Raw genomic sequence first — 17,969 nt, 5'->3', positions numbered from 1 at the left:
AGTGCTTTGGAGAATGGCGGTCTTACATCTATTTTTATACATTGAAATAAAAGGAGGGACATAGGTAATCTTATAATGTTATTGTTTAAATAATTCTTGGAATTTATAAACACTGTAAAATATACAGTAAAGAGGTAAATCTTTAGTCAAGTGATATATCAAATACAGATTTATTTGTCTTAGCACTAAAGCTAAATTCCCCCAGCCAAACAGCTCATTTCATCCAGATAAACAATAACACCAACATTATTGACACTACTTTTCAAAATACACCCTAACGTATCTGCCAACTGTATAAAACATGAACTTATGATATTAAAAGTAAATTCAATAAACCTCTTGGTCAGTTTCTTTAGTTAATGCTAAATATTGTTACAGCATTAAAGTTCATTGCAAACTACTGTTTCATTCTTTAAAAACATTACAAAATAGCTAAAATGTATTGTTTTACCAAATGGTCTATTTTTAAGAGAAAATGATAGTCAATTAAAAAATCTTTAGGGCAAAGGCTAATTTAATATAAAAATACATTCCTTTAGTCAATCTCTTCAGCCTAATAATCCCAGAAATTTCTTTAAAGGTTACAAACACTTTTAAACTATCTTGAATTTTATATAATTACTGATTAAGCAGAGCAACAACCAGGCATAATGAACACACGGTGATGTCAACTCACCTAAATAGGGAATGCAGGGTGTCATCTTTAAGCTACTTATATAGTCTCTGAGTCTTTTGTAGTTATCTTCTTTACTCATTACATATTCTAATTTTTCAAAGGTAGTTTTGTCTTTTCGACTTAGTAACTAAAAAACAAACAGAAAAGCCTAAGTTATTTCCAAATCCCATTTTATTATAGCAAAGACTTGAAGTTGTGTTGTATTTACTGTAAATTTGAATTTAATTTCAAAGTTATACATTCTTTAATTATATTTTGGTAATACATAAATGACAAAATCAGACATGTACATAAAATCATTAAGTTAGTAAATTATAATACATTATTTTCATCTTTGCTATTTTAAATGGTTAAGCAATTTTTGTTGACACGTTTTTCTTGACAAATTTAACTATGGCCACAATATTTGTAAACTGGTTTACATTTTTGGATTTTTGACATTTTTCCTTTTATCCCTTTGACCACTGGCTGTATCCACACAGTTGAATAATCAACTGAAACTGTTTTAAGAGGCTTGAGGGTCGATTTGTTGTGCGTGCCCTTTGAAAAACATAAAGATAATCAAGGAGAATAAAAGAAAAGCAAGGTCAGTCGCCCAAATAATATCTACGCTGCCCTGAATATCAGCAAATTGCATCTCCAATATCTGAGTCAATGCTACCTCCCTGGACTCATCTCCTACCATCAACCACTCCCTAGCTTACTCCACTGTCAACACTGACCACCCTGCTATTCTTTGAACATTATTGGGGCCTTTGTACTGGCTACTACCTCTGCTTGGAATTCTCTTCTCCCAGATATCCACGTGAATGGCTCTCTCAATTCCTCCAGGTCTCTCCCCAACTCTCACTTATCAGAGACTCTCTTACAACATATTATATGAAATACTTCCCTGCTTCCCCTTTTGTCCCATTTACTCTGCTTTGTTTTTCTTCAGAGCGTTCATCACTATTTATGACACATCATTTATCTATTTACAGTTTATCTTTTCCCAGTAGACTATTAGCTATGTGAGAATGGGGCTGTCTATATCACTTACTGTTTTATGTCAAGCAAATTACACAGTGCCTAGTACAGTATGGAATATTTTAAAATTTAATATAAACACCAAAAACTTTATTTAGATTAATAATGGAGCTGTTACTAAATTTTAAAAAATCTTTTCCATGCAAATACATGAAGGAGACAATAAAAATATCTTCAAGGAAAATGAAAATTAACTTGAGGAAAATGTAGCTCATTTCTAAACCACAATATAAATCAGAGTGTAATTCTTTTCCCTAAAACTTCAAAGATGGAATTCATAACTGTATATTTATAATCATTTCCATTCCTCCATGAAATTCAAATTAAGAAAAGAGAATAAGGACATCATTATTTAAAAATAAATTTTAAAGTAGGAAAACCCTTCACTCAGGTGTTTCTGAAATATAAAGAGGGGTCTAAGTTCTTCCACACTAATGTTTTTCCAATATAGAAATCTACCCTGGTTTTCACGAGTAACATCTGTCTGCAGACACTATGAAAAGTGAAAGTGACACTAGGCTAATCCCTTTAACATTGAAGAACAGTATTAAATATGAACACACTTACTTAAATGTAAAATTTTACTTATATACATCTAAACGAAAAATACCTAGAAAGCTTGAGGTCAGGATCATGTCACTCAAAGATGAAATATACAAATTTGCAGACGTAAAAATTCACATCCTGACCTTGCTAAGGTAATAGAACCAAACATGATTAACATATCAGAATGTGCAGCAACACTGCATAACAGCATGCTAACTCTCAGGCTTTCCATTATTCCTCAGGAAAACCCCCAAAAGTTGACTAAAAATTAATGGAAACTAAGTATACTTTTTGAAACTTAAAATTTAGATTTTCCTTAAACTTTCCAAAAGCATAGTTTTTACATGATTAAATGTATTTACACTTCCCATCAGTAAACATGAAAGGCTGTATTGTCTAGATCAGTGATGGGCAACCTTTTGAGCTTGGTGTGTCAAACTTCGCCAAAAAACTGAGCATAACTCGGGTAGTGTGTCACTTTGAGGAAAAAACTAACTCCAAGACTCTAGTCGCAAATGTTTCATCCTCAGGAGCAGCAAATGTTTCATCCTTGGCATGCGGCCGCGTGTCATCAGAAATGGCTACGCGTGTCAGTGCTGACAAGCGTGTCATAGGTTCGCCATCACTGGTCTAGATGCTTATTAAAGACAAGCACCAAGTTGTAATTTATCCCAAAATTATCAGATAAGCCTCCTGAAACACTTGAGACATAAAAATGTAGGTTTCAAAGAATAGAGGACAAAGTGATTTAAAAATCCTTATCTATTATCATAATATTAACCTTACTAAGCACTACAAAAGAAACGAATACATCTTTACTTCCAATAGGAAATCTAACCTTTCATTAACTTAAAAAGGATTACTCACCGCCCATGTTTTTGTCAACCTAAAAATCGGGGCGCTCTGTAAGCCTGAAACCACTGCCATGAGTGCATGAAGGTTATTCAGCTCATACAGTTTCTGAAGATTTAAGAAAAAGAGAAGAGATGACAAATAAAGAGCATTAATACAAAAAAATCTTTAGATGAACAAGTAAAATCTAGGTAATTGGTAGTGTCCATACTTAGCACTCTCACTGTTGAGATCTGTCTTTAGAACACCCCTATTTTACCCCTAAGTTGCTTTTGGCCCTCAATAGAAATTCTGCATTGTAACCTGGCATTGCCCCCAAGCTCTGGGAACCAATCTACTTCTACTTGGGTAATATAATAACAAAAACAAAGATATGGCTCATATCAACTTCACCTGGTACGATCATGCACCCTCGTACCCAGCAAGCGGTCTCCTTCTTTACGCTAAAATATTACTAAGCCTCTGTCCTAAGATACAAGTTTCAAGAAAAGGATCCTGATTTGGTTTCCTACTCAATACCCCCATTATTCAGGGTTAGAGCTCAAACCTGCTTTTGACAGTCCTCCTTACTTCCCTGCCTCCTCCTGCCTGAATCCCCAGATCCAGGGTTCCTTGTTCATGCTTGGACATCCACCTGTTTCCCAGGACCAGACCTTGCTTTTACCTTACAGTCTCCTTGCAGACAACTTGTACCTAACAATAGGTTCCATCCGTTCGCCAAGACATCTGCTCGACCCTCTGTGATTATTCCCAGACTTCTTCATACTATAAGATGCTTACATCCCAAGAGCCCTATATAAAAATCAGTCATTTAAAATGGTCCTACACCCTATCCAGTGACTCCAAGACAAAAAGCCTGTTCTGAACATTAGAACAAAGAGAAGGGTCCTGTTTCTCTGGAGAACTCAGCCTAGTATGCCACCTTAACTCAGGTCTCAAAGAATTCCCATAAAGTTTCAAGAAATATAAACACAAGTAAAAAAAAAAAAGGAAAATGAAAAACCCACAAGGAAATAAGAACCCACAAATGGAGAACAACATCAGGTATGGCCTTCAAATAAAAGAAGATTAAATGTGAAGGCCCTATCCAGAATGCAACATGAAAGCCAATGAGTTTTAAAAATTCTTAAAATAAGTTAAGGGACATGAAAGGTACAGCAAAAAGGCCAACATGGAATATATAATTCATTCATATTATATATGTTGAAACACCTTAAGAGAAAAAACTGAGGTTTCCTAGAGAAGAAATTCTGCCTCCAAGCTGCAGCCTCAACTCCTGCGTCAGATTCAAGGCTGTCCGCCTGCCCTACAGATGTCACACTTGCCAGCCCCGACCCCGACCCCAACCCCAACCCCAACCCTAGGAGTCAATTCTTTAAGTCAATTTACACATTACATATTTATACATATTTCACTGTCTCCTGAGAACCCGAACTGAAACAATCTACTGAAAAAAGAGAGGACCTGCCAGCTTTGTAACAAACTTAATGTAGAAGGCAGAGAGTCAGAACAGATTTAAGAGACACCGATGAGACAAAAAGTTATAAATTTAGGGCTTGTGATAAAAGCAAGCACCGTCAAACATAACTCAAAGTCTAAGAGCCTAAACTGGAACTAAATGCCTACTTGACGAGCAGGATAATGGCAGGTTTGATGGGCAAAATTTGGTGATTTTAAGTAGAATATACAAGCACATAAACTAACAAAATTATGAGAAAACAATAATGCAAATTCATAATTTATGGATAAAAGTCATGAATTTCTATAAGCTAAAACCCAGTATTTACCTAACATACCACAAAGAATGTTTTAAAAAATTTTATGACACTTCTGTAGAATATCAAATTTTAGAAGGCTAGTTCTGCCATCTAGTGCCACAAAATGTTAGAATACAATTGTTCCATGAGCTCAAGGAAAATAAGCAAGAGGTATGACTTACAGTAATTACAAAACTTAAAACTATTAAAATGGTATACTCATTTTATTACATCTTCATTCATTCACAGGTGAGCTAAGTTATATAATTATTACAAGAAGAACGATGTGGCTACAAGTGCACCACTTTTTAGTGAACTTAACATAAATTTGGAGTTGTTACAAGTTTTATAGTTGTTTTGTGTGTTTTTTCCAGAGAGGAAGGGGTGGGGGGGGTGGTGAAGAGAAACAATGATCGGTTGCCTTCGGCTTATGCACCAACCTGGGATTGAACCTGCAACCTGGGCAAGTGCCCTGACCAGGAATAGAACCCGCTACCTTCTAGTGTATGGAATGATGCTCCAGCCAACTGAGCCACCTGACCAGGACATGGAGTTGTTACAAGTTTTTAATAAAATCTTGAGATCTTCTTGTGGGAATGTTTGTTCCATCCTCCTCTCTAAATTCTGCCTGTCCTTTAAATATATGTTCTATTTCTCTTGCTGCATTTATTACATATGCCCCCCAATAACTACGCAATTAACATATTTGGTTAACATCCTCGTTTATACTATTCTTTTTAAAAATAAAGTCTTATCATTCCCCACATCCTTGGCAGAATGATCTATTTCAAAAACAATTAATTGCTATGCATTCTCCTATTTAATTCTACAACGCTTTCTTAATCACCTGCAGAAGAGTCCAATATTTACTAGTAAATACAGGACTTCACCATAATCTGACCTGTCTACTTATTCAGTCAAATATATCATGCCATTCAGCTATTCTAACAGAGAAAACGGTATGAAAGATATAAAAGATAGAGAAATAAAGGAAAAAGCGGAGAAAACAAACATCCAGTTTAAAAAATTGACTTATATGAATCAATACGTCTTACTTTCCAGCATCAGTAAATAGTAAATAAAGTATCACAGGCAAATATTCACAAACATTGCTGAGTGGTTGAACTAAAAAATAGAAACACAAGTTTTTCTTACCTTCGCAGTTTTAATATAGTGGCTCAAAACTTCTGCTCTAATTTTTAATGTTTGAGCATGAAGAATCTCTCTAACAACCCAAAAGCTTACCTGCAAATAAAAATTAAAAATAGGTGAATGGCAAGATTCCTTACTCACTAGGAACTAGGATCACAGTAATGACAAGAGCTACATGAAGACCCAGCTAGAGCTTTCTCTTTCCCTTGACTCACCACCAGGACATAACTAATCTTCAAATGTTGCATACACATCACATATATAGACAGATATAGATACAATATGTGCATATGTGTGCACACACATAAAAACACCACTACTATTTTTAATTTGTAGAAGGTAATATAAATTTTGAAGGAAAAGAGCTGAGAGAGTGCAATAAAGCCAGCGTGATACATGAACAAGTACAAGTGTTTTTTGCTGTATTTTGAAATACTTTGGCAGAATCGGGTAACCTCTAAGACCAGACACTGGAAAATATACTACGTAGAGCATGTTTTTCCATGGCTATGTAATCCCACTTGCCATTTATTTACACTGAGCAGAATCCTACGTGTGGAAAATCCCAAGTACGGTTTTCTTGGTCTGAATAAAATGAAATAAAATACTATAAAAAATACATACAAGTCATTCTAAAGTTAAGGTTGTATTTTATTTTATTTATTTTTTTAATTTCTTTATTGATTAAGGTGTCACATATTTGACCTCATCCCCCCATTCCCATCCCCCACCCCCCACCCCCCACCCCTGTTGTCCTTAACCATTGGTTAGGCTTGTATGCATGCACACAAGTCCTTTGGTTGATCTCTCCCGCCTACCCCCACCCTCCCCTACCCTCCCTCTGAGGCCCGATAGTCCGATCGATGCCTCCTTGTTTCTGGGTCTGTTCTTGTTCATCAGTCTATGTTGTTCATCATTTCCCCTAGATGAGTGAGATCATGTGTTACTAGAAATATACTTATAAGAACCGAATGTGAGACGAGCAATAATAGTTATGCTGACAGGCAAATGAATCAGTCTGTAGTAAGTTTCTTTCTGGACCAACAGTTCTTTTGAGACCCAATTTTAATGTCCACCAGTTCCTTATGTGTACATGTCGGCACTGACTTTTCAGCTCTGAATGGTGGACAAATGGTGGTAATGCAGGTCCGACTCCCTTTGGTTTGGTCTCGCCCGGACCCAGGGGCGCGCAGCCTCACCCGGACCTGGGACCTAGCATCACCCGGGCCCCGGGGCACGTGGCCTCACCCGGACCCAGATGCGCGCGGCCTCACCCGGTCCCGGGATCCAGCCTCACCCGGATCCAGGGGCACGTGGCCTCACCCGGACCCAGGGGCGCGTGGCCTCACCCGGACCCGGGATCCAGCCTCACCCGGACCCAGAGGCACGTGGCCTCACCGGGACCCAGGGGCGCGTGGCCTCACCCGGACCCAGGGGCGCGTGGCCTCACCGGGACCCAGGGGCGCGTGGCCTCTCCCGGACCCAGGGGCGCGGCCTCACCTGGACCTGGGACCCAGCCTCACCCGGACCCGGGATCCAGCTTCACCCGGACCCAGGGGCGCGCAGCCTTGCCCAGAAGATTGTATTTTAAAAATTATGCAGTGCTTTCTAGTTCAGTGAAACCATGGTCATGATTTCTTTTAAAGAACATTTAAAATCATTCATCAGAAGGTGGATTAGATTAATAACATTACTAAATGTTCTATGCAAGTGAAAATAGTTTGCTTATCATATAATACAAGCACGTAACATTTTAACTCATGCACAATGAAAATAAAAATCAAAGCACTACCAGTTGGCTCCTATCTATATAAATCTAAAAACAGGATGTAGTTAGAAATCTTAGTGGAAAAGATAATGCCACCACTTCATATTTCTTCACCTATTTTTAGTGACAAATATTTCAGATTTTACTTGCTATTTTCATCAGTAAACTGTCAAAATGTATATATTTCACAAGTGTAGATGTAAAAGTAAAACGTATATATTTTACAAAGCCATCTTTATATCTGTTACTATATTTGTGCTACTAATGGCAATAACTATCCCTGATTCTAAGTTTAGTTCTAAAACATATAAAATGTCATATTTTAGATATTTTAACAATAACCTTAGCAATTATCAACTGAGAATGCAATCTAAACTGCATAATCATTGACTTAATTAACTTTAATGTGAGATAAATATTAAGACAAATATGATTTTAAAAAATGGAAAAAACAACAACAAAATAAATAAAATGTATGTCCTAAAAGAAAATAAATAAAACATGACCACAAATCCTTTGTCATTCCTCTCATCGAAAGTTGTCACCTCTCACTGGGTCTGGACAGGCTCCTGAGTGCCTTGATGAATAGACGGTTAAAGAAATGGATGCTGACCTCCAGGACAAGGTCTCCTGGTCACTAGGCTACCATGGAAGAGGTCTAGCTTCGCTCAGACCACCAGGCCGGAAAGGCTAAGTGTGGGTGCTCCCCAGTCGGCAGTCCCCGCTAAAGTCAACCCCACCTAAGAATCCTGACCCAGACGACCAATACCAAGATATAGTTTAATAATATTACTGGACGTAAAAGAAAAAAAAATATTTTGGCCATTGAGACAAAAAGAGAAAGTGATTTTTTTAGAAGAAAATGTAATTATCATCAACCTTTTCAACAGCAACATTGACAGAAAAAAAAATTGAGTACAATATCAAACTTCATACAGAAGACAGGCAAACTTGCCAACATGTTAAGAGTTCAGGAATTATTGTTCCAATGAGTCTTTCCTGAGTAACCTACTTGAGGACAAGCTTCAGACAACCAAAATGACTAAAGAAACATCAACATAAGGATGGTTGTTTTAAATATACACTTAGTCATAGAACCAAGAGGGTTAAAGGTGAGTACACTGTACAATGTCTATATGCTCTGACAATACATAGTACAATTATAAAACAACTTACCCACTGGCAGAGGGAGGAGAAAAATAAGTCTTTTATGAGAATTTGCAACCTGCCCTTAAGTTGGATTTTGAGTTTAAATTTTCACTACAGAGAAGTACAGATGTTCCCTAAACAAAACACTTTACAATAAAGAATAGTCATAGTCAGTCCTAGGTCTGTGATAGCCCTGGGAATCAGCAAACAAAAGCCTCTCAGCAGGGATATACTCTCAATCTAGGTGGTGGCAAAATCCCCACAGATAAAGCTTAAACAGACTGAGCTCTCAATCCAAAATTACAAAATGCCTAAGAGAACAAACCATTGCGAGAAAGGTTCAGCAGAAATAACAGATTTATTACCCCCAAGGACTTTGGATAATAACACAGAAATTATAAAATAAAACATTGCCCTAGCTGGTTTGGCTCAGTGGATAGAGCCAAGGGCATGTACTGTGGTTACAGGAGGCCCTGGTCAGGGTGCATGCAGAAGGCAACCAATCAGTGTGTCTCACATAGATGTTTCTCTCTGTCTCTCCCTCTCCCTTCCACTCTCTCTAAAAATCAATGGGAAAATATCTTCGGGTGAGGATTAACAACAACAACAAAAAATAATAATACAATAAAATGTTGAAAATGATTTAAGGACTTATAAAATAAGAAAAAATGACACAGATTTAAAACAGATATGACACTTCTGAAGAGAATTAGTGAACTAAATTATAGGTCTGAGAAAATCACACAGAATGAGCACAAGGGGTAGGATGCAACATATGAAAGGTTAAGACAAGTAGGAAAAAGTGACAAGTTCTAACAAACTTCTAATAGGAATTACAGAAGGAAAAAAGAAGAGATTATGCAGAGAAACAACATTTGAAGAAATATGGGCTGAAAATGTTCCAGAACAGATGTAAAGTTAAACTATTTCTTTATGAAAAATTACATATTGAGGAATTATATTTCAGAAACTAAACATCAAAACTTTATAAGCAACTCACATGATTAAATCTTCTTGTGAAGGCAACTGCATTTGGTGCAGAACTATATTTTTCTTTCTTATTCCATCCACAACTTGAAAGCTCCTGGAAAATTAAGTTGGAAATTAAATATAAACTCAAGAAATAGCCAAGTTTTCCTGTCATATTAAGGCTTTCAAAACATTAAAGACAGTTGCATCCCTTCCCAGAAAGGTCTTATTTAGTAAGAATAGATGTAACAAACATTATAACCATTCAGTAAAATCACAAAAGCAAATGCTATTAGTAGACTACACGAGGGTGAACACAGATGACTTGAGTTCTGCTCTATAGGCAGGTTGATGGATCCTCTACTGAAGAGGCTTGAATCTCGAGAGGAAAGATCCACAGATCATGAAAGCCGAGCATCCCACAGTCCAAAGTAAAGCCTACCAGTTGTCAAGCCCCATTCAGTCAGAGCTTCCAATCGATGTCTCTCTCTCACATTGATGTTTCTCTGTCTCTCCCTCTCCAGCACCTCACTCTGAGCTGACAACCAACGACCAGACAGTTTAAGAAACCTCTGATGAAAGGATACTTAATCCCCCACAGGGTCTGCTAATAGAATTCAAAGGGCTCAAGAACTTAGATGTAAAAAAATTAAATTTGTATTTTGTAGTAACCTCTAACTGAAATGACATTCTTTTTCATTATAAATGAAAAGAATTAGCAATTATTGTGACTCTGTCACTAATAAAAATAATGTATTTTCAAATTGCATTACAAGATACCTCAAAAACACACTTATCATCAATATTATGCTCTAGATCTTATTTAATAGATTATTAAAAAACACGTACATTGCTATATAACAGTTTAAAAATATTTTGATAAGTGTATAGAATTTATTTCCTTTCATTTAAAAAAAGTGTTCAGCCCTGGCTGAGTGTCTCAGTTGGTTGGAGCATTGTCCCATACACCAAAAGGTCTCGGGTTTGATTCCTGGTCTGGGAACATTCCTAGGTTTTGGATTCAGTCCCCGGTTAGGGCACATTGGGGAAGCAACCAAGCGATGTTTCTCTATCTCTGCCTTCCTCTCTTTCTAAAATCAATAAACATATCCTTGGGTGAGGATAAACATGAATGAATGAATGAATGAAGATAAATAAAAAAGTGTTTAGTTCCACAGGCTTGTCTGCTGAAGGGGTCCAAGGTTCAAAATAAGAGCCCTGCTGGAACACCAAAGACCACCAGAAAAAAACCCCAGAATTTATAAGAAGAAAAAAAAGAACTCAGGAAACTGAGTTAGGGCAGGAAACAAAAGAAAACTGAGAAAAGAAAAAGACAAAACCATGTAATTATTATTCTCAGATAGATAAGAATAAACATTGCTCCCATTAGAAAAACCAGGAGGATTTAAAAAAGAAATAACCAGAGAAAAAAATAGAGCTTTTGGAAATGAAAAATAAAATTTAAAACATATATATATATATAGAAGAATTGTGAGATAAAGTGATAAAATCTTTTAAACAGTAAGCTAAAAGTAGGAACAAAAATGTTATGTTAATTAGAAGAGTCCATAGGAGTCAACATCTGAATAAGAAAAATAATTTTAAGAGAGAACAGAGAAAATGGAAACTTACACATACACAAGAAAATTCATGAAAATGCTCTAGATCTTGAAGGACAAGAAAAGATGTGTCTAGGACCTATTACAATGAATTAAGAGGGGGAAAAAGACTCAAATGAAGGCCTAGCATCAAGAAAATTACAACATACTAGACACAAAATCATAAAATCTGTCAAATTAAAAAACAAAACAAAAATATATCACATACAGAAAAACAGGAATCAGGTGGTTATCAGATATCTCAATAGCAACACTGGAAGCTAAAAGACCACTGAGACAATGCCATCAAATTCCTAGAATTCTAAATCCAACAAAAATATACATTAAGTATGAAAGTATACTACAGACATTCTCAGACATTCAAGTCTCAGAATTTTCCTTCTATGCACCTATTCTAAGAGAACTAGTAGAATGTGTTCCATTAAAACAAACTAGCAAATTAAGAAACAGAAAAGAGATGGGATTCAGAAAACTAGAAGCCAACAGAGAAAGAAAATATTTGAAATTCCCAGGTTAACAGTAAAGGGAGATCCTGGAACAAAGTGTTGAGCAGACCTTAAGAATAACAGTCCAGACAGTAAGTACCAAGAGGACAGCGATTCTAAGAGACTTGAGTCTCTGAAAGAGGAAAGATATCTGAAGTGTTTAAATAAACTGAGTGAACACACTCAATACATTTACTTCTGGCAGAAAAATTAGTGAAAGTACAGAAAAGCTAATAGAAGTTAGTAGCTTAAGGAAAACAGAATTTAAGAAATCATGGCTCAACTGTAAAGAATAACTAAGCCAAGAATAACTTGTTCTTTACAACTAAGCCATGGTTTACTGATTCACGTCAAAATTGTAACACAACTATATGGGAAAAAGAGGAAGTGAATTGTGTAAATGTGAGGGGAAGAGAATATACGAGAGTGAAATCATCTTCTATAGTAGAGAGTCAATAAATCATATCCAAAATTTAAAAAAATCACAAATAACAGGCATCTAGATTTTGAAAACTGGACATGAACTCCTCCAAGGAGGAAGAGCTAAGAGACTTGGTGTGGGGCTCAAGGGTGGAGGCTGGAAGGGTGGGAGCAACGGGACTTGGGTATTGCTATTTATGTTCTCTTATGGAAATATTTAACTTCTTAAACATGATGCATACATGTCTTCAATAAAATTTAAAATGAAATAGAAACTAACACAAAGGAATGGACTGAGTCAGGGAAAGTTTGAGGAAATAAGATACTACAATACTCCCAAGAAAAATGTAGTTCCCTCGACTAGAATGGGTCAGTGGATATTGAAAAAAAGTGGTATATTCAAGTTATTGTGGAGGCAGACAGGACTTGGTAAAAATTTGGATTCATACAGTCAGTGTAAGCCAAGGATGAGGTATCCAGAAGTACTAAGATTTCCAAGTTTCCGACTGGAACAACTGAGACGGGCATGCTGAGGGAAGAGATGATATTGCTTCAACACTGCTGATAAGCAGTAAATACTCTGAAGATATAAATTACTAACATTTTTAAAACCTAAAATTAAATTATAACTATCAAATTTGATATTACTGAAGGAAAAAATAAAATGACAGAAGCAACTCTACAATAAAAAAATTGCTTGGTACTCAGCCTAGATATATGCTCATTTCACATTATATTCTAGTACAGCCAAAAATACTTAGTGGTAGATAGTACATTAACATAAAAATAACATTATATAATTGTATTAGAAAACATCCAACTGCTAGAAAACATTTTTATTCCTCCTAAAAATCAGTCTTATACAACTATATAAAAATGCCGTATTTTCAGACAAAATTCCTGAATTAAATCCATAAATACCAAATTTGTTTTTAACCAATTAATACAATTTCCAAATTTATACTAATGCTATGATCAAAGTATCTCTATCAAATTGCTGTTAAACTTACTAATCCATTCAATGCAGCCATTTGACAAGGAGTGCAAACTAAATTATAGAGCTTTACACATAAGGCAAATTTCATTTTCCTGCTAAAAGGCTATGCTATAAAGAATGAATATCCTTGTATCTTTTCCTACATTTGTGATTATCTCCTAAAAATATAGTACTGAGAGTAAAATCAGTAGGTCAAAAAGTATGAACTTTTTCAAGGCTTTGAGGTCTAATTGCCACACTGAAATACTGAATTATTTATATTAGCTCTACACAACAGTCATACCAAAACTGGGTATATTTACTTATGAATTAAAAAAAAATTCTTAATTTTTCTTATTGGGAAGGCAGGGGAGGTAAGAGATCAACCAAAGGACTTGTATGCATGCATGTAAGCATAACCAATGGAAACAGACAGTAGTGGGGTGAGGGCCTGTGCTGGGGGCATGAGTGGGCGGGGAGAGGTTAATGGGGGGAAAACAAGACGTATGTAATACTTTCAACAATAAAGAACTAAAAATAAAATAAAGAGTAGTTATGTTTGTTAAATAGAGAGAAAATAGGGAGTGGGGGACTGTGAATCACCTATGAACCCACCACCCAAAGAAAACCTATATAATACACATCTTCCCAATCTTCTTGACGTGCCTATGGGACCTGGAATTTTGTTTCTTTAAAACAGCCATTACACCTGACATTTTCTGTGTGATTTAATCTACTGAGATTTTTTTGCTTTAAAAGTTCTTCTCATCCTGAGAACAGATATATTAATGGCAGCAATAAAAATAATAGTTAACACCAATTTAAAGATCACTATGTGCCAGGCACTATTCTAAGTGCTTTATACATACCAACTCATTCGATCCTACCTTCACCATTATATTATGAGTAGAGGCCCGATGCATGAAATTCATGCAAGAGTAGGCCTTCCTTCCCCCCCTTCTGCCGGCACCGGCTTCCCTCTGGCACCCGGGCTTCCCTCACAGCCCCAGCTTCCATCAAGAAGGTGGTCCGGTCTAATTAGCATATTACGCTTTTATTATTATAGATTATTATAGATAGATAAGGAACTTAGACAAAAGTACTGGTGACTTATGGCTTTATGTTTTACATTTTTCCTCAAATGAAAAATGCTAAGAGGTTTTAAAAAACTTAATTCTTGGAACATTTCCACATCATTAACTTAATGGAAAAATATGTTGCCCCTTTAAGAAAATTTTGTTGGAAGATGGGTAGAGGGGAATGAATAAATCTGTTGTCATATTACTTGGGGAGCAAATAGATTAAAATTCAATTGGAGACCTCCATTAAAAAGAAATGTATATAATTTGAAAATATGAATAAGGTTTTTTAAAAAATTATGTTAAGAAGGTAGTTTCTACTACAGAAAATATTTCCCCTTTGAGACAATGTTACATTACTAGTCCATCTAACACAATAAACCACAAGAACTATAGAGATGGAGAACAGACTGGTAGTTGCCAGGAGTTAAGGATGCTGGCGTTGGGGGAAGGAGTGAGATGGGTGTGACTTAAAGGGGAAGGTAGCACAAGGGAGAGATCCTTTTGATAGAATTGTTCCGTATCTCTACTGAGGGGGTGGTTAGACAAATATACACATATTATAAAATGTCACAGACATGTATTGAACTATATGTCTGTAAGATGTAACTCTAGGGGAAATTACGTGAAGGGTAAATGGGACTTCTCTGCACTATTTTTTGCAACTTCCTATGAATCTATAATTATCTCAAAATAAGAAGTTCAACAACAACAAAGACCCACGTAATGGATCATGAAGCTGAAACTGCATGGACCCCACCACTTCCTTCCGAAACCCCGACATGCACTTATGGTTAGCTGGCCTTCAAGGTATTTTGTCCTGTCCCACCTCCAGCTCTCAACAGTCACTAAATTTCTCTGTGAGAAAAAGAAATTGCCTTTTCCTTTGTCTCTACCTCTTTTTGTCTCAGACTCTAGGGTCTTCTTTCAAGTGACATGAAAATACAATCTAAGAAATAAATTCTACCAGCATCATCTCGTACTCTGGTCAAGAATTATTGTATATTAAATATCTCTCATGAACACCAAAAAAAAAGTTGAAGTATTTAGTGACTCAAAGGATGTTTCTGACTTAAGAATAGAACTGATTTAACTCAAGTATACTATGTAAAGGCTCAAGGAACTATAGCATTTAACTTAATAATTTTTAAATCAGGGAGTGATGAGAAATCCTCTAATAGTAACTCTCATATAGAAAGGCAATTTCTTAATGGTCATTAAAAGTGTAACTGAAAGAGTATTCATGGACTCATCTGTTCCTTTCAAGTATCCTTTTGAGCCATGAAACTGTTAAGCCCGATTTCCAACTGCGTTTACTTTGGAAGCATGTGGGAAGGCAAACACCACAACTGAGGACCACCTACCCTGTGAAAGAATTACTGAATTTCACAGGAGCCACAGCTTCTCTTATGTCTTGTAGGTTTGTTCTGTAAAGTCAAATTCTTGATCTAACTTTCATCCTGTAGGTTCCAACACTCTTATAAGGACTGCTCTAAGGGTGATGTTGTAGGGATACCTAAAGATAGAAGAAGAGAAAAGGCCAATATAGACCAGCATGTAGACAGAGACTGAGGAAGAACAGAAAAAGTGATGGAATTTGTAAAGACTGCAGGGGCCCGGGAATCCTCACAAGATAACACCTGCCGAGGTACACTGGCTCAAAAGTGAGAAGCTTTAAAGGGGTAGAGTATATCCATTAGCATTCAGCCAACATGGCTATTTAGAAAGATGTCTCAGCCACAGATGAAGTCCTCACTATGATTCCTGTATTTTTAATCAACAGAATAAGCTTTGAAATTAGCATTCTTCCTCAAATTATATAACTCAAATGTAATATGTGAAATAAAAAAATATCACTTCTGCCCAGTGGTTGATCATAGACCTATGGACCAGAAGGTCATGGTTCGATACCGCTCAAGGGCACATTGCCCGGGTTGCGGGCTCGATCCCCAGTGTGGGGTGTGCAGGAGTCAGCCAATCAATAATTCTCTCTCATCATTGATGTTTCTATCTCTCTCTCCCTCTCCCTTCCTCTCTAAAATCAATAAAAGTATAATATATATATCACTTTTCATCCTGGCCAGTGTGGCTTAGCTGGTTGGAGTGTTGTCCCATACACCAAAATATGATGGGTCCAATTCTCAGTCAGGGCACATACCCAGGTAGCGGGTTTGATCCCTGGTTGGGGTGTATATGGGGAAGCAGCTGATTGATCTCTCTCTGACATCAATGTTTCTCTCTCTCTCTCTCTCTCTCTCTCTCTCTCTCTCAAATCAATTTAAAAAAATAACTTTTTTCTAATATACTCATTCTCTCCTTTCCCCTCCTCCCATTACCTTAACCATTTGTATGCCATAAGCGTCTATAGACGCAAGTGGCGGACCTTTTTTAATTAAATTCAAAATATCGTTGCAGTTAACTGGTTAAAGCTGCCTCTATCATGAGATCCAGAGACAAAGGAAGTTCATGGTGATAAACAGCAATGGTGTGAAAAGATAAAACAACTGCCCCCGCCTCTGACAGAACAATCAGTCTACTCCAGTCCACAGGAAAACCTTCAAGTCAACATGCCTTTTGCTTTCTTCAAACTTCTCACTGCATTCATGAACTGTTTACATTTTAATTCTATGCAAGTGATAATCTTCATTGAACAAGATATTCCTGATGTTGGAACTTTGGATGTTACCATGATGACAGTCTCTGCATACACTAGAAACTGCAGAGGGAAAGCTCTTTCTACATACTGTCAGGAATAACTCAATTGAAAGTTTTTAAAAAATGGCTTAAGAATCAGAATTTCCTATTATGTACTTACCCTCATTTTAACCAGCATTCTTCCTCAATCTCTAGTGCACCGCAGTTTTACAGTAGGGGCTTATCGATTCTTTGTATTTAATGTCTGTTTGCTGACAATCTATATGCCTTATTGTACTGACCTTCAGAACAAATAAAGTGTGGGCTTTTTCTTTGAATGGAATACAAGTCAGAGGACTTTCAATCAGAGCCTGACACTTTAGGAACACTTGAGAACCTCAGAGAGGCAGACATTATCTAATGTAATGACGAACACACTGTTCCCTCCTTCCTTAAGACTTACAAAAGCACCACAGAAATGCTCCTGAAGAGGAAACCTAACTGCAAGCAGGTTCCTGTCATCACTCATCCTGTGATGAATGACATAATGCTCATTCTGTTGTAGTACACATGGCAATGCCTTTGGAAGAAACACCAGCTTTATAGAGCAGCAGAGGTCATAAATGACCAAAAAAACCCCCTATGAATGCAATAAACATGGAAAAACCTTCAGTATACAGTCACTGCTTCCTCAGCATGGAAGGACTCACACAGGAGGGAAGCCTTCTAAAGGTGTAAGAGCTTTCTGCAAGAAAACAAGCCTGCATGATCAAAACAGAAATCACTCTGGGGAAATCTACACCTATAAGAAATGTGGGGAAAGCTGAATAACAGCCGAGCTTCAACTAAATACCCCAAAAT

General features: G+C 36.6%; 1 protein-coding gene across 6 annotated transcripts in view; it reads right to left on the bottom strand.

The window, feature by feature from the left end:
* The window catches only part of RALGPS2 (Ral GEF with PH domain and SH3 binding motif 2), a 133,205-nt gene that overhangs the window by 64,159 nt on the left and 51,077 nt on the right, over nucleotides 1-17,969 (bottom strand). For all 6 annotated transcript variants that reach the window (XR_013812962.1, XR_013812963.1, XR_013812964.1 and 3 more), the window contains exons 5-8: nucleotides 9,927-10,010; nucleotides 6,013-6,102; nucleotides 3,116-3,208; nucleotides 677-803 (exon numbers count right to left, since the gene is read on the bottom strand). Coding sequence is in view for 2 of the 6 variants with exons in the window: in XM_079761544.1 (XP_079617670.1) it covers nucleotides 677-803; nucleotides 3,116-3,208; nucleotides 6,013-6,102; nucleotides 9,927-10,010 (394 nt within the window). In the remaining 4 variants the exon portion in view is untranslated. The remainder of the gene's footprint in view (nucleotides 1-676; nucleotides 804-3,115; nucleotides 3,209-6,012; nucleotides 6,103-9,926; nucleotides 10,011-17,969) is intronic.

Source organism: Cnephaeus nilssonii, assembly GCF_951640355.1.
Source record: "Cnephaeus nilssonii genome assembly, chromosome: 21".
NCBI classification, from domain to species: domain Eukaryota; kingdom Metazoa; phylum Chordata; class Mammalia; order Chiroptera; family Vespertilionidae; genus Cnephaeus; species Cnephaeus nilssonii.
This window is presented reverse-complemented; position numbering and strand designations above follow the sequence as displayed.